This window comes from Sciurus vulgaris, assembly GCF_902686455.1.
Source record: "Sciurus vulgaris genome assembly, chromosome: 2".
In the NCBI taxonomy this organism is placed as follows: Eukaryota; Metazoa; Chordata; class Mammalia; order Rodentia; family Sciuridae; genus Sciurus; species Sciurus vulgaris.
Window position 1 is genome coordinate 190,432,518 of NC_136462.1, and position 27,954 is coordinate 190,460,471.

The 27,954-nt window shown below is 56.9% G+C and overlaps 2 protein-coding genes across 3 annotated transcripts; one reads left to right on the forward strand and one right to left on the reverse strand.

The window, feature by feature from the left end:
• Positions 1-8,796, forward strand: PCIF1 (phosphorylated CTD interacting factor 1). Its single transcript, XM_079126976.1, is given in 20 exon segments — positions 1-141; positions 234-293; positions 295-318; positions 320-335; positions 338-357; positions 1,556-1,693; positions 1,889-1,928; positions 1,931-1,975; positions 1,978-2,016; positions 2,097-2,285; positions 2,938-3,085; positions 3,165-3,248; positions 3,485-3,584; positions 4,853-5,015; positions 5,703-5,875; positions 6,011-6,097; positions 6,182-6,366; positions 7,039-7,132; positions 7,220-7,395; positions 7,481-8,796. Coding segments are annotated over 20 exon segments (2,157 nt in total). The 5' UTR covers positions 1-18; the 3' UTR covers positions 7,734-8,796.
• Positions 8,695-27,948, reverse strand: ZNF335 (zinc finger protein 335). Of its 2 annotated transcripts, none has more exons than XM_079126963.1 (28): positions 27,027-27,948; positions 26,120-26,370; positions 24,432-24,672; positions 23,563-23,640; positions 22,990-23,295; positions 22,769-22,903; positions 21,928-22,074; positions 20,848-21,097; positions 20,574-20,751; positions 19,544-19,656; positions 18,516-18,534; positions 18,272-18,388; positions 18,121-18,197; positions 17,883-18,043; positions 17,169-17,401; positions 16,176-16,269; positions 15,957-16,051; positions 13,046-13,305; positions 12,005-12,116; positions 11,544-11,918; positions 10,399-10,541; positions 10,165-10,319; positions 9,921-10,024; positions 9,752-9,829; positions 9,485-9,568; positions 9,333-9,398; positions 9,170-9,251; positions 8,695-9,086 (listed from the first exon to the last, which is right to left on the reverse strand). In XM_079126963.1, exons 2-28 carry the CDS (start codon positions 26,318-26,320, stop codon positions 8,959-8,961), a joined length of 4,032 nt encoding a protein of 1,343 aa, XP_078983089.1. In that variant the 5' UTR covers positions 26,321-26,370; positions 27,027-27,948; the 3' UTR covers positions 8,695-8,958. The 2 variants fall into 2 exon arrangements, with proteins under 2 accessions (XP_078983089.1, XP_078983088.1); XM_079126962.1 differs by having other exon boundaries at positions 22,769-22,906; positions 27,027-27,946.
• Between the last annotated feature and the right edge of the window lie 6 nt (positions 27,949-27,954).

Sequence of the window (27,954 nt, forward strand, 5' to 3'; positions counted from 1 at the left end):
TCCCGTGTGGGTGCTGAGATGGCCAATGAGAATCACGGCAGCCCCCGGGAGGAAGCATCCCTGCTGAGTCACTCCCCAGGCACCTCCACCCAGAGCCAGCCCTGTTCTCCAAAGCCAGTCCGCCTGGTACAGGACCTCCAGGTACTGGCAGGGGCAGTGGTGGGCAGTGGGTAGAAAGGGTCCTCCGAGGGCAGCCATGACCTTGGCTGGGTTCTGGGCGCTTGTTTGCAGAGGAGCTGGTGCATGCGGGCTGGGAGAAGTGCTGGAGCCGAGGGAGAAACCGTCCCTACTACTTTCAACCGATTCACCAACCAGTCCCCTGTGGGAGATGCCCGTGCTGGGCAGCACGATGTGATTGTGAGTGCCGCCTAGTCCAGGGGCCTCAACAGCCTCTGGCACGTGGGTCATCTTCCCCAAATGTGCTCTGAACAGCTGTTGGTGCCCAGCCCTGTGCTAACACCAGCATACAGAGTGTCAAACAAGACAGATGCAGTCCCTGCCCTCCTGGAGCCTGCATTCAAATAGGGGAGACTGACAAGTAGACAGTATAGATTAGCATAGAGTAGCACAGTGAAGTGCCAGTACCTGTTGGGCACTGTGCCAGGGAGCTGGTGTGAGCAAGATAGACACGCCCCTCCCCTTGCAATGTGCTCCCAGCTCAGTAGAGTGGGGCAGTTGCAGCTGTGTGAGTAGTATGATGAAGGAGTACAGTGGCGGGGCTGTGGTGCTTGCCTAGCATGTGCAAGGCCCTGGGTTTGATCCCCAGCACCACCAAAAAAAAGTACAGCAGGGATCCTGACTTGGTCTGGGGAGGAGAAAGGCACAGAAAGCACTTCTCTGAGAATCAGCATCTAAGGTGAAGTTAGCTAAGTGAGAGTGGTACGAGAAGACAGTTCTAAGCATTTGAACATCAGTATGATGGGAAGTGCAGGGAGGAGGCTGTCGGAATGTGGGCTTAGGGCTCCTCAGCTTGGGCAGCCTTTACTAGATACAAGCAAGCCACGTGGCACCCCCATTTTACAGATGAAAACACTGAGGTTCAGGCCACCAAAAGGGCCTGATGTCTCACAGCCAGCAGTAGGCAAGCATGACTGCACTCTGCTGTGATTTCAGGACCACATGCTCAGGACCACACATACTCTTGGTGTCATCAAAGATCCATTCACAGGGTCTCGATCTTTTGAAAATAAGCATTTCTTGAGTCTCTCCTTTATTCCTGGCTTTCATTCTTAAGAAAAATAAAATAACGTACCAAGCGCCGATCTCATGGTGTATGTGCTGCTAAGCAAGTCGCACTCACTGACTCGTGTAATCTCCAGTGGTGAGGTAGGGCTGTGTGGCCATCTTGAAGGTGAGGAAATCAGGAGGGGAGTAGCTCATGCAACGACACATTTCCGAGCATCAGGCAGGAGCAAAGCCCGGCATCTCCACCAGCATCCCAGGCCTCTGAGTTCTCCGTGGAGTAGAGCAGGGGTGGGAGGGCACGAGACTCCGAAGTACTGGGGCTCCTAAGCCACTGGCCCTGGTTGCAACTCTGCTGGTCTCCCTCCACCAGTCGGACCCTTTGGGGCTGAATGCGACCCCACTGCCCCAAGATTCAAGCTTGGTGGAAACCCCCCCGCCTGAGAACAAGCCCAGAAAGCGGCAGCTCTCGGAAGAGCAGCCAAGCGGCAATGGTGTGAAGAAGCCCAAGGTGAGTGTCCGGGGCTCTCAGGACCTGTCTGGTAAGTGACCAACTCAGGCAGGCAGCCAACAGACTCCCTGCAAGAGTTGGGCTTAGGCAGGCTGGTCAGGAGGGGGGCCCAGGACACAGCTCACCAGGTACACAGTGTTGGAGCCTGGTTGCTAAATTTCCTGATCCAGTGCCTGTGTCCCTCTTTTGCCCTAGATTGAAATTCCTGTGACACCCACAGGCCAGTCAGTGCCCAGCTCCCCAGCGTCCCAGGAACTCCAACGCTGAAGATTTGGGGTGCATCCCTGAAGATAAACAGCAAGCAGCTCTCCTTCGACCCCTGAGTGAGTCCCTGCTAATTGACTTGGAGGTGCCCATTGCTAATGGTCAGCTTGCTTGGGACTGTGGGGTATGGTGGCAGCAGGCAGGGCATCCTCATTGCTTCTGTGTGCCCCAAGGGTGTACTGGGACCTGGACATCCAGACCAACGCTGTCATCAAGCACCGAGGACCTTCCGAGGTGTTGCCACCGCATCCTGAAGTGGAGCTGTTCCGCTCCCAGCTCATCCTGAAATTGCGGCAGCACTACAGGGAGCTGTGCCAGCAGCGAGAGGGTAACTCCTGGGCCTCAGCCTCCGGGGTCTCCAGCCACCTTTAGCAAGAGCCAGGCTTTGCCATCTGGGCTTAGGGATGGTGCAGGGGAGCTTGGTGGTTCAGAGCATGGGCAGTGGAGTGGGACAGGCCTGGTGGAGTCCTGGTTCTGTTAACCACTGTCTGATTCTGAGTTCATCACTCAGCACCTCCACACTGTGGTTTCCTTACTGTAAGGTGGGGGTAGGACAGTGCTTACCTAACGGGTGGCTGGAGCTTACTGTTTGCCAGGCACAGTCAACACTTCACATATCTGTAAAAGAACATAAAAAGAATACTTGTGCCTCACAAGTATCAACACTAGTGAGTGAAATGGCTGCTCTATTTAAAATTGCAGTTTTTAATTTTTACAATCAGTAAATAAATCTGCTTTACTTTGCTGAAACATAGATACTTCTCTTCCCTTTTCTTTTTAGCCCTACGTGACATTATTGACACTATAATAAATTAGCGATTCTCAGAATATAGTTTGGGAAATGCAATCTAGAAAGTAAGCTTCTGAAGTAGCAGGGATCAGGTCTTGTTTACTGCCCAGTGTGGTGCCTCCTGTGTGCCAGGCCCCAAAGTGGAACCTGGTGGCTAAATCCAGAGCCTCAGCAGTTCTCTGTCCCTCAGGTATTGAGCCTCCACGGGAATCTTTCAACCGCTGGATGCTGGAGCGCAAGGTGGTGGACAAAGGATCTGACCCCCTGTTGCCAAGCAACTGTGAACCAGTTGTATCACCTTCCATGTTTCGTGAAATCATGAATGACATTCCCATCAGGTACATTCCCGCGGCTGGACCACTCAGTGCTGCCCAGTCATGTGTAGGAGGGCTCTAATTCTGCCACTCTCTAACCCAGGTTATCCCGAATCAAGTTCCGGGAGGAAGCCAAGCGCCTGCTCTTTAAATACGCAGAGGCTGCCAGGCGGCTCATTGAGTCCAGGTCAGCTGTCATTGCCCCACACAAGACGGGTCTGTGATCAGAGTGGGAGGTCTTAGGCCATCTGGCCTATGCTCACACAGGGCTCACACAAAGGCAGGACAAGGGCTGGGATGTAAGCCTAGGGGCTGATGCCTTGGACGCCAGTGAAGGGGAATTGGGAGGGGAGGGTGGAGCAGGCACCTGAACAGCTGGGCCGTACACACAGCTGAGCCTTCCTTCTCATCCTTGACCGGCAGGAGTGCATCCCCTGACAGCAGGAAGGTGGTCAAGTGGAACGTGGAAGATACTTTTAGCTGGCTTCGGAAAGACCACTCGGCCTCCAAGGAGGACTACATGGTGAGTGGACCCCAGGGTGAGGCGAGTGGAAAGGCTCTCTGGCCACTTCCCTTCAGGAAACTTACTTTGCTTGTCCAGGCTGGCAGGGCTCCATGGCAGCCTGTCTTGTGCAGTACAGCAGACCTTGACATTATCAGTCCCCAGACTCATGACTGTGGAGACGTCTGTCTAGGCTCCTGGCTTTCTCCCCAAAGGACATTTCCCCTAACTTTTTTTGGGGGGGGGGTATTGGGGATCAAACCCAGGGACCTTAACTACTGAGCCACACCCCTGCCCTTTTTTAAATTTTTGAGACATTGCTTAGGGCTTCCTAAGTTGTCAAGGCTGGCTTTGAATCTGCAGTCCTCCTGCCTCAGCCTCCTGAGTTGCTGGGATTACAGGCAAGTGCCACTGCGTCCATCTCCCTTAAGGTTCTTAACAGAATCTTAGGCTTGGCCACACACACACACACGGCTGCCTTTTCAACTTAATGAATGTTCAACATCTCCCAAGTAGATTTTTGGAAGCAGATTGACAAACTGCTTTTCCTTGTGTTTATATTACAGTTAAAAGCTACCATCAGATTCAAGTCCCTGCTCTTAATGTGTCCAGAACAATTCTGTTTTCTGGCCAAAACCTATCACTTCTTAAGCCTCTCCACCAGCACTAGCAATGGGCTTTCTTTTCAGGACCATTTTTCACAAGAGACAAGGTTTCGCACTTCACGATAGTATCTGTGTACTTGACACGTAGAGAGTGACAAAGGTAGGTGTACTCACTAGCCAGAGTGACTCATTTTCACTCTGCAGTTTCACAGGCGTGATTCAGCAAAATTACAAATGCCTACAGTCATCCTTGCAAGTAGCTAAAAGCTCAGCTTTTAAATCCACACCAGCCAAGCTCCTTGTTTTGTAATCACCATGCCCTGATGGAGTACAGATGCTGTAAGCTGGGACCATTGCCTGGCTTCTGTTTCCCGCGTAGTCATCATGGAGTCTAGCACAGCGTAACCCCAACAAAAACTGCTGGCATTTGTTGGACGCTTGTTGTATCCCAGGGGCTTGGTTACATTTAATGTTCAAACTGCCTTGTTAGGTATTTTATGTTCCCTTGACCACTGAGGAATACTATTCAGAGAGGCTAAGGGATTTGTCTAAGGGACACAGCTAGCAAGTAGTGAAACCAGTTTCAAAGCAAAGACTGCTGGATTCAACAGCCTTGCAGTTATTTGCTAGCCCCACTGAGACCCTTTGGCCTCCACAAGTATCCTGATCGGGAGTTTTCTCCAGGACCGCCTGGAACACCTGCGGAGGCAGTGTGGCCCCCACGTCTCAGCAGCAGCCAAGGACTCTGTGGAAGGCATCTGCAGTAAGATCTATCACATCTCCCTGGAGTATGTCAAGCGGATCCGAGAGAAGCATCTTGCCATCCTCAAGGAGAACAATATCCCAGGTAGGAGCAAGATGATGGGGATCCTCCTGTGATGCCACCAACTCTGCTCCAGGCCCTGACTGAAGGAACAATAAAGCCGAGCTTGGGGGGTCCTTTTCTCCAGCAGTGTTTGGGGAGACCCTACTGCACCCTTTGGCTAGGAGGTCTCAGCACTCCTCTGGGAAATGGGGATAAGTAATGAGAAAGGAAGAGCCAGGAGTTGGGGGAGAAAGGCCAGTAAGCAGTGAGGTGGACCTGGACGCCTCAGTCTGCCCAGACAGAGGTATAATACCTGACCGTAGGATCTTGAGTACTCACGTGTGGGCCAAATAAACCATTGTAACAGGTACACTGTCTTGAGGATCCTTGGGGTCCCGGTGGTTTGACTATTATGATGAAGACAGAGTTCTCATACTTGTGTCCAGCAGCAAGACCTTCCTGCACACCAGGCCCCAAGGTGTGACAGATGGGGTTGCTTCAGTGCCACATTGACAGCATGTAGACACAGGCCACCAGTTTATGCCCCTGCCAACTGCCTGGTGGCTTTTAAAAGATGCTTTTTTTGTTCTCTGCTACTGAAATTGTCTGAGCCACAGTTAACTGATCCATGGACTGAAACTTCTTCCCCTTGGTATAAACACTTGGCCACATAGTAGAAGCAGAGGCCATGGGGACAGGACAGTCCCTTACTGCTCTCCCTGCCCACAGAGGAGGTAGAGGCCTCTGAGGTGGAGCCCCGCCTGGTGTACTGTTACCCAGTGAGGCTGGCCGTGTCCGCACCCCCCATGCCCAGTGTGGAGATGCACATGGAGAACAACGTGGTCTGCATCCGGTATAAGGGAGAGATGGTCAAGGTCAGCCGCAACTACTTCAGCAAGCTGGTAAGAGCTGAGGGGAGGAGGACCCTAGCTGATGGTGTGAGTTGGGGCCTGGGATCTTTCTTAACCAAGTCCTCAGTAGGTGGCCAGTGATATGGATGTGGGCCACTACTAAAGTCCACACTTTTGGTCCTGCAGTGGCTCCTTTACCGCTATAGCTGCATTGATGACTCTGCCTTTGAGAGGTTCCTGCCCAGGGTCTGGTGTCTTCTCCGACGGTACCAGGTATAGTCTTGGGGCCACAGAGGGAGGGCTCCCCTGGAGGGAGGAGGGAGGTTGAGCCCAACACTGACTGAGGCCACTCTGCAGATGATGTTTGGCGTGGGCCTCTACGAGGGGACTGGCCTGCAGGGATCACTGCCCGTGCACGTCTTTGAGGCCCTCCACCGACTCTTCGGCGTCAGCTTCGAGTGCTTTGCCTCACCCCTCAATTGCTACTTCCGCCAGTACTGTTCTGCCTTTCCTGACACAGATGGCTACTTTGGCTCCCGCGGGTGAGAGCTTGGGGCTGCTGGGCCCCTTCTGCCCATGCCTAGGAAGCAGACCTCCAGAGCACAGGGCCCACCTTGGCCAGCTGCTTCCCAGTGCCTTAGGGGTTTGGAGTCAGGCAGCCTTAGGCAGCCTTGGCTTGGAGGCAGTCCTCGCCTTCCTCACTTGCCGGCGGTGGGACCCTGGACAGGTGGCTTGACCTCTGACAGCCTCAGCCTTCCTGCCCTGTGGGCAGGCGTGCGAATGCCCTGATCCGGCCTGCGAGCTTCCCAGTGAATCAGCCACATGGAGGGCAGCACCCAGCAGGGTCTCGCCTCAGAGCCCCCAGAGTAGACCCACCAGGTGGGGTGAGCACTGATGAAAGAACACAAGCTGTGACCAGGAGGAAGAATGGCCACAACAGCAGGAGGCCACAGCTCAGCAGCCAGGGAGTCCCGGGTATGCCCTGCTGTGACGGGAACAGCTCAGCACGGCTGCTTCTCAGCTTGGTGAACGTGGGCACCCACGCCTGAGCCTCTGTCCTTACCCATTCAGTGCCCAAGGCAAATGAAGGGCAAGGGTTGGCCTCTGGCCTGCCTATGGGCATTTCTTCAGTGTGGCTGTCTATGGGTGGGGGTGACATGTGTCTGGTAGAGGGACTAGGTCCTGATGGGACTGAGTGTTCACCTCTGCCCTAGGCCCTGCCTGGACTTTGCCCCACTGAGTGGTTCCTTTGAGGCCAACCCTCCATTCTGCGAGGAGCTCATGGATGCCATGGTCTCTCACTTTGAGGTGGGTGTCACCACTGCTGGGGAGAGGCAGAATTGCCAGCCATCTGGAGGACAGCCTCCGATACCCACCCTGTTCTTTCTCCCCCAGAAACTGCTGGAGAGCTCACCAGAGCCCCTGTCCTTCATCGTGTTTATCCCTGAGTGGCGGGAACCCCCGACACCAGCGCTCACCCGAATGGAGCAGAGCCACTTCAAACGCCACCAGCTGGTCCTGCCTGCCTTTGAGCATGAGTACCGCAGTGGCTCCCAGCACATCTGCAAGAAGTGGGTGCCCAGGGAGGGCAGAGGAAGGAGGGCTGGTCTGCCTGGGCTGGGCGAGCCCCACTCTGAGCACCCGCCTTGTCCGCAGGGAGGAGATGCACTACAAGGCCCTGCACAACACAGCCGTGCTGTTCCTGCAGAACGACCCTGGCTTTGCCAAGTGGGGGCCCACGCCTGAGCGGCTGCAGGAGCTGAGCGCAGCCTATCGGCAGTCAGGGCGAAGCCACGGCTCCAGCTCTTCCTCCTCCTCCTCCTCCTCCTCCTCCTCCTCCTCCTTGGAGGCCAAGGACCGGGACTCAAGCCGCGAACAGGGCCCTAGTCGCGAGCCTCACCCCACTTAACATACCCTGCGGGGAGGAGGAGCCCCAGGGGTGCTGGTATGGACTGCTGGGACTCGGGCCTCTGGAGGCTGAGCAGACCCCAGGGACTCCCCCTGGGGTGGCAGCAGGACTTGGGCTGCCAGTGACATAGGAATATTGTGGCTTTGCCAGGGCTCCCCCTCCCTGCCCCATCCCCACTGCCCACCTCAGACTCACTCCAAGTCCCTTGTAAATAGGCCCAATGCCTTCCCACCCCCACGCTGCCCCCGTGGGCGCCTTGTTTCATTTGTAAAAGAAAATACAGAACCCCCCTTCCCCAAGAACTTGTGAGGGTCTTGAGGACAGAGAAGGCTGAGAACCTGGAGCTACTTCTGGGACCAATTCCCTTTCCCACCCAGGCTCACCTTCTTGTGACCCCTGGGCCTTCACACCCCATCCAGGGACACAACTGGTCCCTGGTGGTCTCCACCTTGCTTAGCAGGTTGGAAGAGCCCAGAGCCTGCACTGTCTAGCTCAAACCCATGGCTGGGCCTGCCCAGATGCCTCTGGGCAGCTATGCTTTATGCCCAGGCCAAAAGCCACTTGCTGGTCCTGGGGCCACCCTGTGAGGGGGCAGCTATATGTTTTACTACAGTCAAAGCTTAGAACCAAGTGCAGCTTCAGATCTACCACAGCCCTCAGGATGTGGTGCCTGCTCTCTGAGGGCCTCTGGGCAGAGCCCAGGGGAGGAAGGCACGGACTGAGGTGCTCAGCAGGGCTCCCCCCAGCTCGCCCTCTCCTGCGATCAGGCATCTGCAGCGAGGGTCTGCCCTGCGGTGGGACCACCATACTTACAGAGGCAGGGCCAGCTGCACTTCAGGGCCAGGCAGCCTCCACCTCACTCTCCCACCTGTGGTGGGCTCTTCACCGGCGCCTGCCTTCTGCTTCCTTGTCCTTGCTTGGTTCAGACTGTTAGCGGTGGACAAAATAAGATGGCCAGGGCTGGACTCTGGTCCCTTTATTGAGACTGAGGGATCAGTGGGTCCATCCAAACAAAAATAAAATTTCTCTCCCAAAGCCTGCCTGCAGGCTGGGGCACCCAGCATGTCCTGGCTGGGGTCCACGGCTGCCTCCCAACCCTGACAACACAGGTCTGGCTCTCTTGGGGTGCCCAGTATCTAGAGGCCCTAAGTGGGATAGGGAGGTGTGTCCCCCCACCCCAGGAGAGCTGGCCCCGATATCCATGATCTGCGTTGGGCCCTTGGGCTCAGTCATCGGCCAGGGTGATGACGTCGTACTCGATGCCCTGGTGCTGCAGCTGTTGCACGTGTTCAGGCACTGCTTCCTCTGTGCCAAACAGGCCCTGGGCTTGGGCCATGGCAGCATCAGCCACCGCTGCCAGGGGAGGGGAAAGCATGGTGAGCCCAAGGCCCCAGAACTATATGCATGGCCCCAGCCCCCGTGATCCAGCCCCATACCTGTGACAGCAGAGTGTGCTGCAGCCTCAAGCTGCGCTTGTGTGACCAGCTGCTGGCCCGGGGATACAGGCACGTACTGGATCTGGAGGGGGAGAAGTTGATGAGATGGGGCCCTGGGGAAGCGCTCCATGCTTCAGCTCCGTCTAGTCCCTTGGGGCTCTACCTGGGACTCCTGGAGGAATGGGGCTCCTTGTTCGTACTGGATGTGTGTGATCTGGCCCTCCTGTACCTGGAGAGAGGAAGTGGACCATGATCCCCAGAAGGAGGTCATACAGCCTTCCTCCTGCACCCCACTTCACGCCAGGCCTGGCCTACCTGGATGTGGTGGCCATCAGGGACCACAACATATTCCTGGGGCAGCAGGTGCTGGACACCATCCTGAGAGATGATATACTGCACCTAAAGAAGGGTGGGAGGTGGCGGATAAGAGGGCCCCCTCACCAGAAGCTCAGCTGGGAAGGCAGCGGAGGACCAGGGACATCCATGGCAGCTGCACGCGTGGACCACGGGAGTGATGGTGTGGAAAGTACTGCCGCTCCCTTAGGTGGGGGAGAGGTCAAGACGGGGTGAGTAGTAGCTCACCTGGTTGTCAGAGGTCACCAGGTGCTGTACCGTCTGACCATCTGCTGTGGTGATCTCTTGGATATAGGTGGCTTCCTCCTGCCAAGACCAAGCCAGCTCTAGCCTCAGCTCTTGTCTTCCCCCATCCTGTCCGTGACCTGCCAGCATGGCTGTTGGCCCTGGCTCTTACCTGATTGGCCACTGTCTGTTCCTGGGCCACAATAATGTGTTCCTGGCCCAGGGCCTGCTGTAGCCTCTCTGGGCCCAGGACCCCATGACTGGACTGGAGGGCAGCTAGGCAGAGAGAGAAAGGTGCTCACCAAGGGGTTCTAGGGATACCTAGAACATCCTGCCCCCGAGATGCCTCCTGGGACAGTGGCTCAAGTCTCTGGACCCACCCTGGTGCCCACCCTGTGGTCCCAGGAGCCACTCACTGTGCAGCGTAGCCAGTGTCTCATCGTCACTATTCAGGATGATGGTCTGGGTGGGGGTCTGGGCTGGGGTCCGGACTGCAGGGGTGCCTGACTTCCTCCCGTCAGGACTGTGCAGTCGCTGGATGTGGAACTTGAGGTGCCCGTTACGGTTGAAACTGAAGAGGAAGCAAGGAGGCTCAGGCTGGCTCCACTGGGCGTGCCCAGCAGCCCTTGCCCAGCTGCACCTGGCCTCACCGCTGCCCGCAGAGGTGGCACGAGAAAGGCTTCTCGTTGGTGTGGGTCAGCATGTGCCGCCGCAGGTCCTTCTTGTTCTTGGAGGCAAAGCTGCACTGGCTGCACTGGTGGGGCCGCAGACTTGAGTGCTGTGCCATGTGGGCCTGCAGAAGGGACAGTTGGGCACCACTGGGTCAGGATAGGTGGCAACAAGCCCCCAGGTCCTCAGCAGGAACTGGTAGGGAGCCGAGTGAACTGGATTGGGGGAAACCAAAACCCCGTGCACTGTGAGGAGCTGTGTAGAAAATACACACCAAAGCAAGATGGGGTGGCTGTGGCCCAAGAGAAGCCAGGTGCCACCAATAGGTCACTTGGAAAACCCTGTCCCAGCTCTTTGCAAGTGGGACTTAACAGGTGCTGCAGGGGGGAACCTCTGAGAGTCCAGGGCTTAGGCCTGCCTAGTTGGGCCTTGGTTTTCCCATTTTGATGGGGGGCTGTGGGTCCTGGCCCCTCAAGTGAGCTCACTCACTAAGCAGTGCATGATCGGATCTGGAAGCTTGGAATCCTCAGGCCAATGTTGGTGTGGGCTGGGCAAGGGCACACCCGTCATCCCAGCAACTTGGGAGGCTGAGGCAGGTGGATGGAGGCCTGTCTCAGCAACTTAGACCCTAAGCAAATCACTGAGACATTGTCTCAAAAAATAAAAGGGGCTGGGGAGTGAACTCAGTGGTAAAGTGCCCTGGGCTCAGTCTCTAGTACTGAGGGAAAAAAGAAGTCGTTCGGCTTCACTAAGAGCTGGACCTGGAAGCTGCCCATGGGGTGCACAGCTCAAGTTCCCTACCCACACTGCACACTGTCACCCTCTGTGCCTTCGCTCACGTAGACCCGGCTCCCCTACCTTCTGTCCCTAGCACCCAGTTCACTGACTGCACTGTGCTGTGCTCTCTCGCCTCACTTGCTTCTCACTGGGGACGATATCTGGCCTTCCTCAGGTCTTCTTGGCCTCCCACCATACTGAGCTCCCTAAGAGCTGGGACCTTGCTGAATCACCTCTGACTCCAGAGGGGAACAGAGGACCTGGTTTGAGGGCTTGCTCAATAAATGACAGTTACAGAAACCTGTGGCCAAATGAATGATAGCAGAGGCATCGTGGGGGTAGCACTTACCCGGACCTCGGGCCACTGGCGGGCACTGAAGGGGCAGTCAGGGCACTTGAAGGCACCAGGCCCAGCATGGGCCCGTTTGTGACTCTCCATCTCAGCTCGGCCAGGGAAGGCCTCAGCACAGATCTTGCAGGAAAATTTCTTTGATGCTGCAGTGGCTGCGGACGGTGGGGAGGGGGGCACTGCCAGGCCCAGAGTTTTGCTGGCTGCAGGAGGCGGGGAGGCAGAGTGCTGGGAGTCTCCCGCCCGGAGGGTCTTGGCTGGAGATGGAGGTTCGGAGCCATCTCTGGGCAGCCCCCCACACTGCAGCAGGGGCCACTTGGCTCCAGAGGCCAGGGCATCTGAGCTTGGGAAGGAGATGGAGCCATCTGCGGTCAGCTGTGGAGAGACCACAGCACAGCGTGAGGCGCTGAGGAGTGGGTTAGGAGAAGATGGAGGCTGGGGTCAGCTACCTCAAGCCTCACCTCGATGTGGTGCAACTGGGTCCCATCAGCAGCCATGATGTAGTGGGTGCCAGCTTCTTTGAGGGTGTCACTCACAACCACAGCCTGGGCTGCCTCCCCTGGAGGCTCTTCACTGAGAGCAGAGAAGCGGGTGGTGAGGATGGAGGGTCACAGGAACCCCCTTCCCCCAGGCAGCCAGCATCAACTGAGGGTAACTGCCATCACTGACAGATGAGCCAGACACCAGATGAACCCTGGGGCTCTGCCCTGTGCCAGCTGAGCCTCTGCTGTCTCTTCTGTAAACAGTTACCAAGTGTTCAATAAACTGTCCTGCTCAAAAAGTGGTAGGCTCTGTCCCTTTGATGGGCAGAAGACAGCCAGGCAAAGAGCCCCAGGGGCCTAGCCCAATCTGGTCAGGGGGTAGGAGGAGAGGGCTGGGCAGGACAAATGGTGTGGATCTGCCAGCACAAGCCCGGTCCCTGTGGAGGCAAGGCCAGCTAGGACCTGCAGCCAAGAGCAGAGGGAAGATGCAGAGGTCAGCCTGCCCATGGCTGCTGACACCTGCCACGGTACCTGGACTCCCTCAGATGGCCCTGAGTTCCACTGAGCACATTAACACTTCTGCCCCAAACTCTTGGTCATTGCAGGGAAGCCAAGGTGTTAGCCCTCAAATGTGGGCACAAGAGCCTGAGCTGGCTCCAGCTGTCAGAACTAGAAAGCACTTGGTCATCTAAGGTGAGGGCATTAGAGACTAGAGGGACCAGGGTCAAAGCCTTACCTCCTGCATGTCTGGCCTCAGTCCAGTCACTTAACCTCCCTGGCCTACTTCCTTATTTGTAAGAGGGAAACACGGATCTCACTGGAATGGGTCAGGTGAGATCAGGAGGATCAGTTCCTGGAAAAGCTAAGTGGCCAAGAATGGAAGCTCCTGACCTGAGGAGGACAGAATCTTCCACCAGCTAGCTACTCTTGCTACCAGGCATGAGTGGGACAGGGCCAGATCTGACTGTCCACAGCACACGTTAGAAGGCAGGCATGGGCCGTGCGGAAGGCACGTCTCACCTGTAAGGTGTGCCAGGAGCTGATGTCCCCTCCTCCATAGGGGGTGCTGTGATGACACTGTAGCCAGCTCCACCAAATGGACCAGGTGCCAAGGTGATCTGCTGTAGGTCAGGGGTACCTAGCTGGCTCTCGGCTGCCACACTGCCCCCTGGCTCTGCCACATGGAGGGTCACCACCTGTGGAGTGGTGTCTTCGGGGGAGGGCTGCCCACCAGGAGAGGCTAACCCCGCATCCACGTCCTCTGATTTCACCACGGCCACCTGCAATAGCATGACTGGGCATCATGAGCAGAGCCTGGCAAAGGACGGGTAAGACCCTTCTCCATCTCAGTGCCTCAAGGCTCATCCACACTCGGGCCAGACTCGGTGCTGCCACCACTCGTGTGTGCACAGCCTGAGTTCTTTCTAAAACACACTCAGGCGTTCCAAATCACATCTGTCAACTGGAAAGAGCTAATAAGAATGACACAGGGATTGCACCTTCTAGGGGACATTTGATCATGTCCACAGACGTTTCTGTTTGTCATAACTAAAGTGGGATGTCACTGGCATATAGGGGGTAGAGGCCAGCGATGCTGCTAAACATCTCACACTTCCCAGGACAGTACCCACAATACAGGATTATCTGGCTCAAAATGTCAATAGTGGGCTGAGGTTGTGGCTCAGTGGCAGAGGGCTTGCCTGGCATGTGTGAGGCACTGGCTCAATCCTCAGTACCACATATAAATAAATAAAATAAAGATATTGTGTCCACCTACAACTATTTTTAAAAAATCAATGTTAATAGTGGTGGGTGCAGTGGCACACGCCTGTAATCCCAGCAGCTTGGAGGGAGTTCAAAGCCAGACTCAGCAACTCAGTAAGGCCCTAAGCAACTCAGAAAGACCCAGTTTCAAAATGAAAAAAATGAAAAATAAAAAAGGCTGGGTACATAGCTGAGTGGTAGAGCACCTCTGAGTTTAATCCCCACACTAAAAGGAAGAATGAAAAATAGTTCTTATAAAGCAAAGATAACAGAAAATTGCTGGAGGATACAAACAGGTGGTCCAGGGGAGGAACAGAGCAGTCTTGGACAAACAAAGAAGTCCAACCTCGATTATAATCACGCTTACAAATTAAAACCATGATACGCTTCCATCAGATTGCACTGCTTAAGTCAGTGAAAAACTAGAAACAATCCAACCAATAAAGATCTGGCTAAATGCCAAAACATCTACACGATGAATGAAGAGCAGAGGTGTGCTGGTGAGGCGGCACAGTGCACACTGCTGAGAAGTATAACTAGTGTGGTCCCATTTTTTTAAGGAACAAAGGCTAGTTTAAGTGTGCATGGGCAAAATCCTATAGAAGTTCTTTGTTAACCGGTTATCTGAAGGAGAAGAGGATGTTATAGACTTTCACCTTGTGGACTGAACATTTCCTAGTACTGTTTTCCCCCAAGCCTGTGCTTTTGTAATCAGCAAACAAAATACATGCCAGGTGCAGTGGTGCACACCTGTAATTCCAGCAGCTCGGGAGGTTGAGGCAGAGTTCAAAGCCAGCCTAAGAAGCTTAGTGAGGTCCTAAGCAGCTCCAGGAAACCCTGTCTCTAAATAAAATACAAAAAAGGGCTGGGGATGTGGCTCAGTGGTTGAGTGCCCCTGGGTTCAATCCCTAGTACCAAAAAAAATAAATAAATAAAAAAGAAAGAAAGAAAGAAAGAAAGAAAGAAAGAAAAAAAGAAAGAAAGAAAGAAAGAAAGAAAGAAAGGAAAAGAAAAAGAAAAAAGAAAGAAAGAAAGAAAGAAAGAAAGAAAGAAAGAAAGAAAGAAAGAAAGAAAGAAAGAAAGAAAAAAAATACACGTGACAGGCACGCACGCAGCAATCAACAGGACACCTGGGAAGTCCAGATGCACCACACACGTGGGATCCAGTAGATGATAACAGGTCCCTCAAACCATGGGGATCAGATTATTTAACATCACTGGATGACTTTTGGAAAAAGATTAAGTTAGACCCCTACCTTTCTGTATACACCAAAACCAAATTCCTGGTGGAGTGAAGATTTAAATGTGAAAAATAAAACCCTAAGAAAAAATACAAATGTATGTTTAATCTTGTCGTGAAGGTTGGGGGAGTTCTTTCTAGGGCTCATATCAAAGGCAAAAACTGTAAACTATCTAAGAATGCAAAACTTCTACGTGGCCCCAAACACAAGGACGATAGCTTTCTGGGTCCATGCCAGCCCTCCCTCGTGGAGCCCCTCCGTTCTCTGCCTGGCTCAGCGGCACATTATTGCTCCGCGTTCCTGGAGTTGACCATCTACAACACACGCGCTCCATCTTTCCCAGGGGCTGGGACGAGGGAGGCACTGGCAGACGCCTTCTGCCTTGGAAGTGGGCTGGGTGTGCGGGGCAGAGAAGGGAGGGGTGCAGGGATCCCTGGTAGTGGGGTGGAGGAAGGAAGGGGTGAAGGTGATGAACTGCAGGTGGAGTGGAAACCGCTGGGCTGGAGTGCAAGAGAGCCCTGAGCTAGGCAGCCTTAAGAGTCTGGAGGCTACAGGAGGTGTCTCAGGACCAGGGACTTGGTGAGGTGGGACGCTGACAGTCCCTGAGGAACACCCACGGGAGCAGGGCAGCCACAGGGTGAAGAGGAAGACCAAGCGAGAATAGGGCCCAGAAGCCACAGGCCACGGCACGCTCTGCCCAGCCCGGCAGGGTCGTGGCGGCTGGAGAGCAGAGAGCCCCGTGCTCCTTGGCCTCCTAGGGCCTCCCTGGCTGCACAGCCAGTTCCCCTCAAGTCTGCCCACAAGATTTCAGTGGACCTGTGCCCCTCTAGCTAGGAGCTTCTGCGGGTAGGGCAGGCCTGCACTGCTCTCCACTCCCAGGGTTCAGCATGGAGCTGTGTGCTGGGTGGGGATCCCAGGCAGCTCACCTGCAGGGCTGTGCCCCCCAGCTCCCGCTGGGCACTCATGTTCAGCAGCAGATCCAGCGCTGTCTGTGTGGCCATCGCCGTGGACTCCTCAGCTCCTGGTGGGGTGAGACCCGAGCTTGAGAAAGGGCTGGTACCTAGCACCACCCTCCGCATGCTCCGTCCACAGGCACTACCGACCCTGTCCTGCCCGGCCTGGAGCCCCCACCTCCCAGAGCTCACCCTGCTGGTAGATGATGGTAGCACCACCCAGGGTGTCAGAACAGAGCAGCGGGGGGGTTTCAGGTGACTGGAAAGGAGCTGCCTCTGGGGGGATCTGTGGGGGAGGACATGACCAAGCCTGAGGGGGGCCAGAGTCCAGCAGCACTCCCCAGCGCCCAGGGTGTCGCCATTTCACATCTCTTGGCTTGTCTGTCTTCACAGCCACTTTTCAAGATGCTTTTCAGTTCAATACCAAAATGAAATGGCCGAGCGAGGCTCAGAGGAGCGACTGCCTGAGGAGGGCGAGACTCGAACCCAGACTGTCTGGCTCCCAGCCTAGGCTCTATCAGCACACCCTGGGGTCCATTTTTTCTGGGGCCATTGCATGCACTCACATGGCAGAGGAGAGCCACGGACCCCGAATCCATCCTTCCCTCCTTTCTTAACAGCACCCTGGTTTTCACCGTGGGAGGACACACACTCAGCCTGAAGACTACATTTCTCAGCCTCCCTTACAGCTAGGTAATGTTTGGCCTCGAAGCTGAAAAAGAGACTTAAAGTTCATGGGAAAGATACAAGGGCAGATGGCAGGTCTGCTTTTTACCTTCCCCATCCCTTCCTCTCGCTTCCTGTCTAGGATGTGGCTGAGAAGGCTGGTGTTCCTGCGACCTTACTGGACCATGAGGCAACCACAAAAATGGAAGTTGTGTATCTGGAATGGCTGAGTGGGACTGTTGAGAGCGTGGTCCCTGGTGACCAGGAAACTGCCGTGCCAGTCCTGGACTACTGACTTTTGGAATTCCGCGTGAGAATAATTAAAAACCCTACTAGTATTTCCATTCTCTCTATGTGCTCTGGAGAGCCGTCCTACTCTGTGCTCAGGCTGGCCTTGCCACGATCTAAAGGGCGGGATCGTTTTGGTGGACCTCAGCGTGCAAAGGAAGACACTGGGGCCGGGAGAGGCGGCACCACACCTGGCCCACGCCCCCAAGCCCTTGCCTGCCACCTGCTCACCTGGGGAGGCCCCGGGGAGCTGGGAGGCGGTCCAGGGGCGGCGCCGTGCTGCTGCTTCAGCTCCTCAATCTGCTGCAGAGAGAAGAAGGGGCGGCGGCGGGAAGGGGGCTCCTCAGGGTGGCGCCGCCCCCACTCCTCGAAGCTGCCTGCGTGGCGGCACCGCACGTGCAGGCGCAGGTTCTTCTTGTGGCGCGTGCTGAAGTGGCAGTACTCACAGGCAAAGGGCTTGGCTCCTGTGGGCACAGGTGGCGAATGCCTGCCCTCGCTGCCCTCCGGGAGGCCATCCCAACCCTGTGACCTCTCCTGCTGCCACTCCCAGAAATCCATTCCCAGGCTTCCAGTGTGGTGGCAGGACTGCCACGGATCAGGGCGCCTGCTGCACTCAGTCTTCCCGAGAGGGGCTGTCTTCAAGGTCACCGGCCACACCCCCCAGGTAGACACAAATCCACTAAGGGAACCGAGCCCCTTGTCTCCACTCCCCCAGGTGCCTACCAGAGGCTGGGCTGGGCGCCAAGGGGACAGAACATGGTCTTCTGTTCGCCAGGCCTACCTGCTGCGGCTGCAGCAAGCCCAGGTGAGGCCTGGCCACGCAGGGAAGCCCATTTACACCCTGAGGACGTGATGCTCCCAGGGCTGGGCTGCTGGGAGAAGGAGCCTCGGACCTGGGCCACGGGGAACAGAAAGCTGGGGGGCACGAGGGGGTGCCAGCCTGACCTGTGTGCTTGACAGCCACGTGGGACAGCAGGAAGTCTTCCCGGAAGGTGCGGTAGGGACAAAAGCTGCATCTGAAGGGCTTGTCGCTGACGTGGGAGAGCTGGTGGTTCAGCAGTGCCTTCTTGTCCTCACAGACGAACTCACAGAACTCACACTTGAACCTGGGGGCGGTAAGAGGGAGGGGCGCTCAGCGCCGGGCGGGGTGCTCCCATCAGCAGGGGCCTCCGCCGGGAAGTACCTGCGGTTGGCGACAGCCTGGATGTGTGTGAGCAGGTGCATTTTGAAGGTGTAGCGCTTCTTGAAGGACTTGCCACACTGTGGGGATGGAGTGGAGTCAGGGGGACAGCCCAGGGCAGGTCCCCAACCCGCCCAGCCCTTGGCCCACCCACCTTGTCGCACATGTGGGGCTTCTCAGTGCTGTGCGTCTTCATGTGCTGTGTCAGCCTCTTCTGCATGGGGTACACGCGGCCACACACAGGGCAGGGGAAGGAGCTCAGTTTTGGAGTCTGGGAAGACGTGAGAGGAGGCCGGATGAAGAGGGAAGAGGAGAAGGAAGGCTGGTCAGACCACCTCCTGCCCAGCCCTGGCCCCGACCCCCAGGCAGGCACTCCCAGGCCAGGGCCCCGCACTCACCGGATCTGGCCTCTTCTTCCTAGGAAAGGAAGACCCGGAGTTAAGCACACCTCCTCAGCCCACACAGCCTCGTATCCCCCAGAGTCTGTCTGAGTCCTAAGTTCCTCTGCTCCCCACTAAGATCCTTCCTCTTGGACCAGGTTTCTGGGATGGGGGTTCACTAGGGACAATGCTGAGACATGCCGTGACACGCTCTGCACTTGGGTACCTTGGGAAATGATCTCCTCTCTCAACCACAAAATGCTGAGAAGCCCCACAGGAAAGGGCCACGGAAGGGCAGGTGCTCAGTCTGGTGACCCCAGTCTTACCTGGCCACAGAATTCCCTTCTGCTCCCTCCCCAGCTCCCTCCCTTTACTTCCTTCCTTTCCTCTTTCCCTCTACCTGCCCCCATCCCACCGCTGGGGACTGAACCCAGGGGCATGCTTCCACTGAGCTACAGCCCAGCCCTTTTCATTTTGAGACAGGGGCTAAGGTGGCCAGGCTGGCCTTGAACTTGTGATCCCTCCTGCCTCAGCCTCCTATGTAGCTGGGATTACAGGTGTGCGCCACCATAACAGGTTTTTAAGAAAATCCACAGACACCCTGGAAAGCCGACTTTTCCACAGACCCCTGTGAGTCAGGGTGCCAGTGTGTCTTCATCCACCTCTGCTCCCACACTGCTCCCAGGGAAGCCAGCCCTTGGCTGAAGCTGTAACTGTAACTCAGTGAGCCACCACCGGTCTCTAGGTGCACCTGTTTCTTCTGGTCCTAAGTCTGTTCTTGGCACTGAGAAGTGTGGGTCTGGAGGGCATGGGATCGCTAATCATTTATAGAAACCCTGCAGGCACAAAATCTCCTTCAAGTCCCTGACTGTCCCTATTTTCCAGGTGTGAACAAAAACCAGACCTGGGCCCCGAGGCCCTGCTCCTGCCCTGTCCTAGCCTACCTGATCGGGAATGATCACCTTGGCTTCCTGAAGAGGGTGGGACCAGATCGGGTGAGCCTGGCCTCCCCCTCCCCCTGCCCAGTGGCGCCCCCATGCCCTGACCTGTCCCGACTGTGAACCGCCGCGTGCCGAATGACGTCCTTGCGGTAGACGCTGGTATAGCTGCACTCGTCGCACTTGTAGGGCTTGCTGCCCACATGGTTGAACATGTGCTCCTGCAGGAGAGGAGCAATGGCTGGGCCCGCCTCCCCTCTGTCTGCACCCAGGGCCGCTGGGTTGCCACGGGAGCTCACAGACTAAGGGTGTAAGGGCAGCAGGTGCATTACAGGGGCCGAGGCCTGCAGAGTCTGGGGACCCTCCCCAGTAACAGCACCTACTCTGTGCCAAGCCCTGTGCCAGCTTGCCATCTGACAAAAGAGGAAACAGGCTCGGGGTGAAAGGACCTTGTGATGCAGAGCTAGTTGGCATGGCTCCATGGCCTCCGCCCTTCCCACTATGCTATGCGAGAGCCCCCTATGGCACCCAGAGAACAACTTCCGGGTCATGGGTTCCTGTCTGCAGGAAGCAGTACATAAAGAAAGCATGTGACTGACCACCAGTGCCTGATGTACCCCCAACAGCTGCCAAGCTGCCACAGTACACTGGCCAGACCAACTCGCAGGTTCCCAGGACAGAAAATGGGGCTAGTGAAACCCTGCACCCCCAGTGGGCCACGCGAGGATAAAATGAGCCAGAATAAAGAAGGCCTGGGGCTGCCCAGGCCCACGCGGAACCTGCGGGCTAAGGGGGACGGAGCCTCTTTCTTGACACACATCACTGCCCTCTGCTGCAAGGCTCCCCAACACCATCTGAAGAGGCCACTCCGGCCAGGGTGTGGCGGTGAGCAAGCAAACCTATGACAACCACGTGGCAACTGCGCCCTGAAAGTGGGGTGCCACCGTGCGACCCCGCACACCATGGCAGCCCTCCACAGGCCCCTCGCAGTGTCCCAGCGAGGCTGGAAGGCTAGGCTCTCTCCACAAGTCCCGAGAGGAAGGGAAAGGTGACCAGCACGCACGGGTCAGTCCCCTCCCTCGGCACCATGGCGGCCTCTGCCTGCCTTCCGTGTCCCCTGTACCCGCCGCTGCTGCACCTTGAGCGAGGACCAGCGGCGGGAGCGGTAGCTGCACTGCAGGCACTTGAAGAGCTGGGGGTCACCAGCCTCGTGGGAGTTGACGTGGAAGCGCAGGTCCTCGTGGGACAGGAAGCGCGAGCCACAAATGCGGCACAGATAGGGCCTCAGAAGAGGTTTGGGTGACTTGTAGTAGTACCTGCAAGAGGGTGTGGGAGGTCTGGTGGTGGGAGCTCCAAGGGACCCAAGGGGCCCCTCCATCCGCCTCCTCCGCCCTCAGCTCTACTCCACGTACTTGCGGTATTTCTTGCCCAGAAATCTCCGCGAAGGTCGACCACGGCGGCGTGGCGGGGCATCGGGCTCCTCCGGGCAGGACGGGGCTGCGATCTCCGTGTCTGACTGGCTCACACCAGGCTCCACGGTGGCCTTGCCAGCCTTGCCCAGGGCCTCCAGGTGTCCTGGGCCAGAGGAGCTGGGAGCCTCGGGATCTGGCGGCCCTGGAGGGCTCTTGCCGCTTTGTGAGCTCACTAGAGGATCTCCCCCACCTGCCACAGACGGGCAGGTCACAGGTCGGCCACACACATAGGACCCACGGGGACAGGTGGGCCGTAGGCCAGTCAAGATGCCCCCAAACCCAGTCACAGACCACTGATGCACACATTGGGTCACTTGCAGGCAGCCCAAGGTCAGAGGGACAAGCTTAAATGGGACAGTCTTAAGCTATAGCAAGAGATCTGGGGACCTCTCAGGCAGGACGCTGGGCTCCACCGTCAGTGCGTCCTCAGGCAACACTGTCCCCCTCTGAGCCTAGTTTGTCCTATCTGTCAAACGGTCACACTGTGGGCTTGGGAAGTGACCGCAATGCTCTCTACTGGCTTCCCCTGTGAGGCTGTGACCAGGGGTCAGTGGGAGGCAGGGAGGGAGGGGCTGCTGTCACTCGCACCCTCGGCAGCGCAGGTGATCTGAATGTGTCGCCTCCTCACGCAGCACTGAGTCTACCACTTTAAACATCAGAAGTTTCACAGATAAGGGGCAAGCGACGCTCTCCTGGCCACGCAGCATGCGAGAGGCAGCAGCGCGCACACACCCACAGCTGGGGCCGCCGACTGGTGTTCTCATTTCAGTGATGTTGGAAACTTCTTAACGGTTCAGTCACAGACACCCTGACTCCTCTCCTGCTGTGACAATTTGCCACTGGGAGTCAGCTTCCCAAGCTGTGCTAGGGCTTCTGGCTGGGACCTCCCCTCTACTGGAGGCCTGTGGGACAGTGGGGCAAGGCTGCCGCACCGTGGCAGACTCAGTCTCAGGTGCTCCACAGAAGCACGCGGGGAGTAAGGCCACCCCACACATGGCCCTGCCCATGACCAAGTCTCACCAGCAGACAGGTCTGAGGTGTCCAGACGAGGCAGCTTCCGGGGCCGGCCAGGTCGCCTTCGTGGTCTTGGGGAACTGGGTGTGGGGCGCTGGAGCCGAAGCTGCCGGCCTCGGGGCTCATCCTCAGCTGGATTGTAGTCGCTGTCCTCTGTGGGGGCAGTGAAAGAAGGACAGTGGCTGGGCCCACCCTTCCAGCCCTGACCCCTTGGTCAGCTCCTCGAGGTGGCCCCCAAGAGACTGTCAGCATCCCTCCTCCAAGCCCCTGCTGTCCTTTCTCTGCATCCTTCCTGGCACCTGCCATGAGCTCAAGCAGTATCTTTATGTGAAGCCGAGGAAGCAGCCCCTCCTCAACACATTCTGATCATCACCAGAAAACAGCTGTAGTCAACCCGAGTTCACAAACTGCACCATCCCACCCAGCAGCCGCCAGCCACAGATGGCGACCGAGTACTTCAAGAGCCTTGTCCAAACTGAAAGATGATTTCAAAAATTAGCATAAGTGAAGTGAAATAACTAATTTTTAAAAAATAAATGTGTGTTGAAATAGTATTTCAGACGTAAGGCAAACAAAATATATGGCTTTTTCTTTTTACTTTCAGCATTACTACAAAGAAAGCCCCCACAGATGCGTTTTTGCCTACACTGCTATTGAATAAATGTGAGAAAGGCCCCTGGCTGTATGCAAGTGTGCAGCCTGCACAACTGCACAGTCCCGGTCCCACGCCAGCCTCCTCTCGAACGCTGGAAGCGCCCAGTGGTGTGTCTGCCCCACGAGAGCGGGGCGCTCAGTGAGTCGCTGCCGATGGGGGTGGGACGGCCGCCCTCAGAACCCTGGTGCTCACCCTCCAGGTCGTCAATGGCACCAGCATCTACAATGTCATCCTCCTCCTCCTCCTCGGGCCCTTCCTCCTCCTGGGTCTTGGTGGAGCTGCCGCATTTCCGGAGACGTCCCTTCTTACCAGCTGCTGCTGTTGTGGCTGCTGCGAGGGTAGACGAGCCTGTCGTGTCTGGTCCCCAGGACGCCACCCTCCATGCCATTCAAGCCAGGCTGCTGCAGACGTACCTGGGCGGAAGTGCCGCTCCCGCATGTGCCGCAGCAGCGTGGCCTTGGTACTGCTGCGGTACTGGCACATCTTGCACTTGAACTGCTGCACCACGACCACCTCCATCATGGCCTCCAGGCTCTGCAGGTCCAGCTCCTCAGTGCCAGAGGCCGGAGGCAGCTGTGCCAGGGAGCTGGCCCCACCCTGCACCTCCTCAGGTGGCTCCAGGCATGTGGATGTGGACGTGGGACCATCAGACAGGGCTTCGATGGCAGCCAGGCTGTGGGCCAGGGTGGAGCTGGACATTGGTGATGTCATGGGGGCACCTGGGGAACAGATCAGAGGATTGAGGGAAGTCCAGCATGGGGCAGGACTGGCTATGAGCTCCAGCTGCCCTGTCCCAGGCAGGCCCAGGGATCCCAGAACCAAATTCCCCACCAGAGGCACCTTGCCAATAGGGAAATGTGAGGCCCAGAGCAATGGCAATTGCCCTGGACAGTCTGCTGAGACCACACAGGGCTCACACAGATCTGAGGCAGGACCTGTCCTTTCCTGCTCCCTGCAGGCCTCCCTGGGGCTGATATTGGTCTTACCATCATCTGGGCCCTGCAGGATCAGGTAGCGTGTGGCCTCAGCCCCACCATCTTCAGCACTGGTCACGGTGATGCAGCCTAGGCAGACAGGAGGAGGGTCACCCTCCTGGAAGGGGGTCACAGGACAGGCCCACTCACAGGTCCCCCTACCTCTTGCAACTGGAAACCAGCTGCATGGTCCATTGACCCTCAGGTGCGCCTCTGCAGGGCAGGTGGGAGGTGATGTGAGTGAGCCACAGGCCAAGTCACCAGGATGCTGGGGCTACCCACCTCCCTGGCCTCTGACTACTAGGAAAGTCCTCCTCCTCCCTCTCTGAACTTCTTCAGGGTCAAGAATCCCCTGCGCCACTTTCTGAGTTGGCTTCCCAGACTGTCCCAAAGCTCTGTAAATTGCTAGGGCCTCTGTGAACATCACTAATGACAGAAAGCACAGCATACTACCTAATAGCATGTGCTCTGGGGTCACCGTCTGGGCTTATGGCCCAGGACCATCCTCTGCCCCATGCTAGTGACGGTGGTGACGTACTCCATGCCTCGGTTCTCATCTGGATGGTAAGGATAATGACAGCATCTACCTTTGGGGTTACTGGGAGGATTAATGAGCTCCTGCATGTGAAGTGTTGAGAAGTGTCCCCAGCACAAAGACAGCTAGAACTACTTCTGTTTTCGACTGAACGCTGACACACAGGGGCACCAGGCTAAGGGCTTTAATGCACTGAGTTATTTAATCCTGTGTCATTCACCACCAGGCAACGGGTTATCCTTTCCCTCTTACACACTTGTCTTGTTCACGCAGCTGGCTGTGCGCAGCTGGCTGCTGGACTCGCAGGGAAACCCCTGTGAGGCGACCCTGTCACCCTCTGACTCACTCTGGATGAGGTCGGGCCCGATGGTGGACTCGATGATCTTGTCAATGGCGGAGCCCAGGTCCGAGGAGGAAGCTGTGCAGTCAGACACTAGCATGTTGGGGTCCGGGAGAGCACTGGAATGCACCAGTGCTGGGGGGCCACCTGGCACCCCTGCCACAGGCCCATGGGACACAGAAGATGAATCAGGGAGGTAGCCATGAGGCAGAGGGTCAGTGCTTGAGCTGCCCTCAGATACTTCCTCCTGGGGGACGAGAACAGTGGCACAGCTCAGGAGCCAGGGATGGGGCAGGCAGGGGCCCTGCCAGCTCCCACTTGCTATCCAGAGCTCTCTAGCTCGAGGACATGGTGAGTGGGGCCATCCACACCCTTAGCCCCACTGAGGCCTGGTGGGAGAAGCTCTCTAGTCACAGAGTCTACTGAAAAGAAGACCAGTAAGGGAAGGGGCTCTCCACACTCCTCCCTGGAGATCTCCCAGCTGGAGATGTTTTCCTTGGGTTGTTGCATAAATCCTCCCTCCAGCCTACAACTTCCCACACTGCCCCCGGCTAATTCATACTCAGCCTCTGCACCACCCTTTAGTTAGTCTCTTTCAGAAAGTCCACCCTGACTCTGGGGCCAAGTGAGGACCTCTGTGCTCCTGCCCTCCATGTTCCCCATCACTGTGACACAAAATGGCAGGTTGCTTTTGCACTTCTGAGGCTTTTTCAGAGAGGTCTCCCAGTGAGTTCCAGGCAGGGTCAAAACTTGAACCAGGACACTGCCTCTTGCCACTGGCCACGCAGTGGATAAGCCCAACGTGGACTGAATTCCTCGGTCCTACAGAGGCACCCCCCACTCAAACCCCAGGCCTGTAGGATGCATCTTGCACCATGATGACCCCCATGCCAGGCTGCACTCTCCATAAGGGCCTGGACCACACCTGTCTTGTCCCCAACTGTAGCTCCAAGGTCTAGACACGGCAGGCCCATCTCTGCTGACCTAATGAAACCCCAATGAGAGGGCCATTGTTTTGTAGCTGTCAAGAGATGCCTGCACGTGAGCACCACCTTGCAGATAAGGAGGACTAACGCCATGTGCTTACCATGTGCTGAGAGCAGTTTTACTGCTTTGCACACGGGGATTCGGGTAACCCTCACAAAACCCTACAAGGCAAGTATGGTTGTTATTCTCACTTTTGAGATGAGGAAGTCAAGGGCTAGAAGTTGGGTGGATTGCTCAGAATCTCAGAGCTACAAAGTGGCAGGGCCAGGAAGACATGGCTTACAAGGCGTTCTCCAGGGAATGGTGGCAACCCCACACTCATGGAAGCAGGCACTCCTGCTTCACGTCTCAGACAGGAAGACTGAGGCTCAGAAAGGTTTCCCGGCAGGGGCCAAGATGTGACCCAGGACGCTACCTCTCCAGGTGTGGGGACGCTGGGCAGGGCAGTGGATAAGCCCAAGTCTAGACCTGTGTCCTGACTGTCAGCAGCCTGTGCCTTGATTTCCCTTTCTTTAAAAAAAAAAGTGGCATGTTCTTACAAGGTATGAGCTTGGCCAAGAAAATCCACGCCAGGTGTTTGGCGTGGTGCCTGGCTCAGAAACAACAATATAAGCACCAAGCAAGCCTTGCTGGCTGCTGCTCCTCGGCTGCCAGGTGCTGCTGCCCTGGTCCCTGCCTCCACCCACGCCGTCCAGCACGGACCATACCAGAGAGCGGCCGCCGCGGTCTGAGCTTTGCCCCACGCCAGAGTCGTCGGTCTCCCCCGACCCTGGGGCAGACGCGGCGTCGCTGCTATCTGCAGACACGGCTTCTGAAGTGCACACGCACAGGCCACTCTCAGAGGGTTCCTCGGGCCGGCCAGGAAGAGGGGCGGCGTCGCTACTGCTCTCCACCTCGTTCTCCTCCATCGGTTCAGAGGGCCGCCTGATAGGGGGGCGCAGTGTCTAGGGTTTTCACTCTGCGAGAAGAGGTGACCAGAACTGGAACAAGTGGGCCGCCTCCCTGGCCCCGGCGACCGCGACCCCCTCATCCGCATTCTTGGGCCCATTTCGCAGATGCAAAGACTGAGTCTCTGACAGGGCGGGGCTTCACGTGTATTGCGAGGGGAGCTCCCGGAAGAGGATTAGGAAGTCTCGCTTCCTAGGCTAGGGCCGTTCCCTGGCTGGGTGGTCACTGGCCGGTAATCTTGGCCCTTTCCCAGGCCCCGCACAATGGCTCGCTTTACGGGCCCCGTCCGGGCGCAGTGGTTCGGCCCTTTGGCCCCCAGGCCCCCCCCCGAGTGCGGGGTCGGTGGTACAACCCGCAGGCCCCCTGGGTCAGTGGTTCGCTCCCCCCGCCCCTGGTTCCCCTGCGGAGGGGGCTGACAGCGACGGTCTCGGGGCCTGGTGACTCGGGGCTGTCCCCGGCGCTGCCTGCGCTCCAGGCCCGACGCCATCTTGCGGCGGCGCCGGGTTTCCGCTCAGGCAAGTGCGAGAGCGACTAAAGGGCCTGGGACCCCGGGGCCCTGTTCGGACAGCCCCGCCGGCCCGGGACCTCGCCGCCGGGTATCTCCGCAGTGGGGCCCTACTCCACAGCAGGGTGCAGGGCGGCGGCCTGACATTACCCGACGCTCACCTGAGGCTTTCGTTGCCGCCTTCCTCTCCGGCTCCGGCATCGACGAGGTCGCCATCCTCTTTCCCCCGCTGCGGAGGAACCCATCCTCCTACTGTGTGCCGGAACTACTTCCACCGCTGCCCCGGAGAAAAACAGATTCCCAGGGTTCCGCAAGGTCGCTCCGAGGCCTCAGACCATAATTGGGTCAGGAGGGACTCTATAATTTTACCTGTCGCCTAGTATGGGTGACGGGTTGAAGGGGGCGCTTGGGACTACTTTCTCTCGTGGCGGATGGCTACGGAGGAAGTCGTATGACGTCACTGCAGGTCCCTGCCCCGGGCCGCAGGGTGGGGCGCGGCCAAGGCCGGCCCGCCTCGGCTCTCCTGGGGCGTGGCTCCTGCTGTCGGGGTCACGCCCCTTCGGGGCTGCTCTGGAAAGCGGGCGGTGGCGGGAAGTTTGGTCTTGGCGGGAGAAGAGTAAATGCTGTCAGTCGTTTTTCCAGGCTTTTACCGATTACCTAACGCTGTCCTCGAGCCTGTAGAATCTTGCCCGGTTAGATTTGATGTGTCCTGTCGGAGGGGAGCACGTGGTCCTTGTACAGGTGGGGAAACTGAGGTTTGAAGACGAGAAAGACTGGTTCCATTTCCTATCAAGTAAGGGAACTTAGTAGGCAAGCCCCGATGGCGGGAGTCAGTGGATTGGAGAGCAGTTAATGTATGGCCTTTAATGAGCTTCGTATACATGTATTTGTTGCATTAATAGGGCTGAAGTTCAAGACGTCCTCCCACAGCCGTCCTGTGCTTATTATAAATAACGTACGTGTATTTAAAAGCCTATCTACAACCTTTCAGAAAATGTATGCCCCTCCCTGGATGCCCCAAATGCCACCTTCCGTTGAGGTTTTATTAGCATTTGCAATGGAAGAGCACTAGAGAGGGAATGAGTCACC

Bases quoted from the DNA above. Each gene is read 5' to 3' on its own strand.
- ZNF335 (XM_079126962.1), bottom strand. From the start codon at position 26,320: ATGGAGGAGAACGAGGTGGAGAGCAGTAGCGACGCCGCCCCTCTTCCT. The intron at 11,919-12,004 runs GTGAGGCTTGAG...GTCTCTCCACAG, and splicing joins CCCAGTTGCACCACATCGAG to CTGACCGCAGATGGCTCCAT. The intron at 10,025-10,164 runs GTGAGTGGCTCC...CTCTCTGCCTAG, and splicing joins GACACTGGCTACGCTGCACA to CTGCCCTCCAGTCCAGTCAT.